Source organism: Cynoglossus semilaevis, chromosome 11 (genome assembly GCF_000523025.1).
Source record: "Cynoglossus semilaevis isolate Cse_v1.0 chromosome 11, Cse_v1.0, whole genome shotgun sequence".
Taxonomy (NCBI): domain Eukaryota; kingdom Metazoa; phylum Chordata; class Actinopteri; order Pleuronectiformes; family Cynoglossidae; genus Cynoglossus; species Cynoglossus semilaevis.
This window is the reverse complement of record NC_024317.1, coordinates 1,126,935-1,131,286: the sequence shown is the minus strand read 5'-3', so window position 1 is coordinate 1,131,286 and position 4,352 is coordinate 1,126,935. Positions and strand designations below refer to the sequence as shown.

Here is a 4,352-nt window from a genome sequence, read left to right as displayed (position 1 = left end):
GACTAAAAGCTGAAAGTTTCTGCTTTTTATTTTTGCATGTTTTGCTGCATCTTCAAACCACGTCCACGCGTGTCACGTGTCATCAACCGCCACGACGGTCCGTTTAAAATCAAACCTTTAGAAACGACACGTGTTCTCACCGTGGAACCTGATCCTGGAGCTGAGGTCCAGGATCAGGTCTGGGACGTGGACCTCTGCTCCACGTCCACAGGTGGACCGTGCTGAGTCTGGACAGTCTGGACGGTCTGGACAGTTTGGACAGTTTGGACAGTCTGGACAGTCTGGACGGTCTGGACAGTCTGGACGGTCTGGACGGTCTGGACAGTATGGACGGTCTGGACGGTCTGGATAATTACAGTGAACTGCTGCTAAAACAGTTTTTATTGTGACCCAGTGGTTTGTCCTCAGTCTGGTCCAGACCTTATGTTGATTCACACCCTGGTTTGACCCATGTCTTTATGGGAGTGGGGTTATTGTTACCCCCCCGATCCTCCTCTCTGTCATGTTGATGTGATTGTGACTGACCAGTGACACTGACCAGTGACACTGACCACCAACACTGACCAGTGACACTGACCACCAACGTTGACCTCCAGGCTCCAGCGACACTGACCAGTGACACTGACACTGACCACCAGGCTCCAGCGACACCTCCGTGTGGTCAGGTTAAAACAGTAGTAAAATCCGGAGCCTTTTCCAGCTGCTCTGTGGTAAAGCTGTGGTCTGCGGTGCCGGCGGTGGCTCCGTCTGTCCGCCTCCCGACTGGAGCCGGTCCGTTCACAGTGAAACAGAGAGACAGAGTTTGGTGGTGGATGTTGAGGAACAGGCAGGTCAGAGCAGAGTTGACAGTTTTAGACCTGGACACTGACGAAGACGAAGACGAAGATGAAGATGAAGAGCAGTGACTGACTTTCACCCTGACTTCCTGTCTGTGTTGCAGACTGACGGCTGATTTTCTACGGCGATCGTTTGACACTCTCCGTCTGTCAACTCCTGGACCCCCGCCCCCCCCACCTCCCCCCGTCTGATTACTAACAGAAGAACGATGTTGTGGGCCGCGGTGTGTGGGCTGCTGGCCTGTGTGGCCCTGTCGTCTGGAGCGCTGACTTCTTCTAACGAGTCGCTCTCTGCTCCCAGGATCTTCCTCTCCTTCAAAGGTAAGACTTCGGCCGTGACCCGGGGTTTGTTCATGACTTTTCTGCTGAAAGATTCTGGATCCTGACGTTCTCTTTATTTAATTTACTGCTGTTAGTAACAGAGAGTCCTCTTTAGTGGAAAGATAGTAAACCCACAGTATAGCGCCCCAAGTGGAGGTGCCGGTGAGCAGCAGGAGGTGTCTGTGATGACTGTGAACTTTCATCCATTTCTCATAAACCGTCTGTGTTTGCTCGGCTCGTACTGTCTTAGCGTTGGTTAAACTGCTCAGAGTTTGTCGATGATCGTCTTGACTAGTCGTCTTGACTAGTCGTCTTGACTAGTCGTCTTGACTAGTGGTGACCAGATGACATGTCACTAACTAGAGTTAATCTCCGGCTGCTTCGTTAGTTTTCCAAACCGGCCTTTGTGTGACCTCGTCTCGCTCCTGAAATCGAGCCAGATTTAACACTGGGAGATTAATGTTGGTATGAAAGACTGCCAGTGCCACATGAGGCCCGCTGTGTGTGTCACGGTGTGTGTGTGTGTGTCACTGTGTGTGTGTCCTCTGATCAGTGCAGCCCACACTGGTCCAGTGGTCCACGTGGGTCGCTGCAGGTTTTCTTCTTCAGTTTGTGTTTGGGACGTCGTCGTGCGTCAGAGGATTTTCCAGACATCACAGAGTAATTATGAATAATGGAGCTGATAATCAGAAGATAATGACCTCATCATGATGTAACGGCTTCATTCACGTCCATGACTTCACTGTAACTAACTTAGTAAAAGTCCGTGGACTGTTTTCACCTCCTCCTCTTCCTCCTCCTCTTCCTCCTCTGTGCTGCTGATGTTCGCTCCTTTCCTCCTCCTTTCCTGCTCCTCCTCCTCCTCTTCTAATCCAGTTGGATGTTCTGCTCCACTGGCTGCACATTTCCTTCATAGGTTATTTATTTATTTATTTATTTGTGCTTATTTTAATTGACTTCCTTCTGTGTAGAATTGTTTTTTAATGCTGTTTTAATGCCTGACAGAGTCACTCTAGATAAGCCGGCTCTACGGCTGCCCCTTCACTCTGCCGCCTCTAATTGTGTTGGTTTTGCAGAGTGCTGCTGGGAATAGCTCTGCGATGGGCTGTTATTAATTTTTAATGTGCTCCTGTGCTTAACCAAATAATTGCCTTTCAGTTTCCTACCGTTGTATCTGGCGCTGACACAGAGTTAGATGATGTGAAACGGGTTCCTCCTCGTGACAGAACCCACTTCAAGACCTGAAACGTTTCAGTTTTTTATGTAAAAAAAAAGAAAAAATGAAAACATGTTCAGAACATGACATGTTCTCTTCATAGAAGTGAATGGAACGTGTTCTGTTTTACAGTCGTGTCGGTGACCTAGCCTAGCATGTTCCACTTTTCACTCTTTTTGATCGTCACTGGTCCCCGGACCAGGGGCTGAGAACCCATGTGATAGATGAGATTTGAACAGTTTTGGCTGGAACTCGAAACCTCTCACCACCGTTTATCTTTGTTCTGTGTAAAAATCAACAAACATGTTTTTTTTTTTTTTTCTTGGAAAAATGATCAGCTCTTATATAACGTCCACATACGAAAGATCGGCTCTTATATAACGTCCACGTACAAAACTCTGCGTATCAGCAATCTGAGGGATTTCTGTTGTAACTGAGGTCACATGACTGCAGACAAGTTCAGTTTCTGGTACTAATTATTATAAAGGCACTTCATTGTTCCTTCATTACTAATGGGTGAATCCTGTTTAGTTGAAAACTCGACAGTACAAACTCGTTTGATTCTTGTCCAGTAGATTGTGTTTCGGTGCAGCCTCTGATAAGAAGCAGGAGAACAAACACAGGCAGAAGTCTGAGGAATGTCCATTCAAAATCCATCAACCCAAACTTCAAACACGTTGAGAGAAAAAAACAAAAAGTCATCCACACTTCAGCTCCTGTCTTCTGTGTCTCCCACTTGTCCCTCCTCAGCTGCCGTCAACTCCTATATTTACTTTTAAACCAGGATCTATAATCACATGCTATTTTAGTGCAAAAGGCTGGGCGGGGTCGTGACCCCGGGGGAACAGGAGCCCGTCACGGTCGGGGTTAACTGCCCCTCAAACGGTGGGAGAACGGTGCCACATTAACAAGTGTTAGCTTGTTAAAGCTAATCCAGCGAACGTTTGAAAGTGTTTACGTCTGTTCTCCTTCGGCCTCGTCGTCCTGTCAGAGGAACACGTTGTTAGAGGAGGGGGAGATCGGGGGGGGGGGCAGAAGTGTCATGTTAGTCGTCATGTGATTGGACTGATTGTCCAGAGGATTCTCAAAGTGACGGTTTCCTGAGCCGTAGTCGTCCTGACGTCTGTCGACAGTTTTCACAGACTTACGTCGTCCTCCGACTCTCTGCTCTGTGAATAATTCAGAGCGGATTTTTATCTTGAATTGAACTAAAAACAGGTTTGAAACCACATGTGGTTGAAGTTTTTTTTTTCTTTTTTTTAAATGGTCTCCTTGAAGCAAAGGTGAAAAGTGCACCGTAATTGGATAATAACCTGGGAATTTCCAAGATTTTTTTTTTTCCCAGAATACCTTTCACTGCTGAGCATTTATCCAATCATTTTCTTCATCAAATAAGACTGTGATTATTAATCAGAACATGAGCTTAAAAAAAAGACAAATATCCAGCAAACACAGCTGAAGGCGATCGTTTCCGTCAGCTCGCTCTCCCTGAGTGGAAACGTTTCTAACGTTTTTTTCTGACCAGTTGTGTAACCTGCAGATAAAGTCGTAGGAAACGACTTTCAGAAACATCCAGAAACCTCAGGTCTCTGACAATAAACACGTGGATCAGTTTGTTTGGGTCAAACAAACATAAAGAATCAGTAGCAGGTTCAGGGGGTGGGACAGCGGGGNNNNTCCTTGTTTTTCCTCTAAAGTCAATAAGCTCTGACTCTGACTCCAGTCCACTGTTCAACATTTAGACTTTTCACCTGAGGCATTATGGGTACTAAACCCAGCTGGACTTCTTCAGCGTCGTCATTCATTCAAAATCTGAAGTTTTTAAAATAACTGCTCATTTTTCCATGCACGACACGACGCGACCTGTTGGTAACGATTCTAAATTCTCTTTTCTCTTCTGTGACGCGAGCGTCGGTTAAAAAAAAAAAAAAATGTTTCCACAGAATAATGTGCACGAAAAGCCTGCAGCAATTATTCCA

General features: G+C 46.3%; 1 protein-coding gene across 1 annotated transcript in view; it reads left to right on the top strand.

Moving 5' to 3' along the window:
• Positions 1-839: 839 nt before the first annotated feature.
• LOC103385726 (semaphorin-3F) overlaps positions 840-4,352 on the top strand; it is a 38,203-nt gene continuing 34,690 nt past the window's right edge. Inside the window, exon 1 of the mRNA XM_025060037.1 lies at positions 840-1,157. Coding sequence (XP_024915805.1) covers positions 1,046-1,157 — 112 coding nt within the window. The 5' untranslated portion in view covers positions 840-1,045. The remainder of the gene's footprint in view (positions 1,158-4,352) is intronic.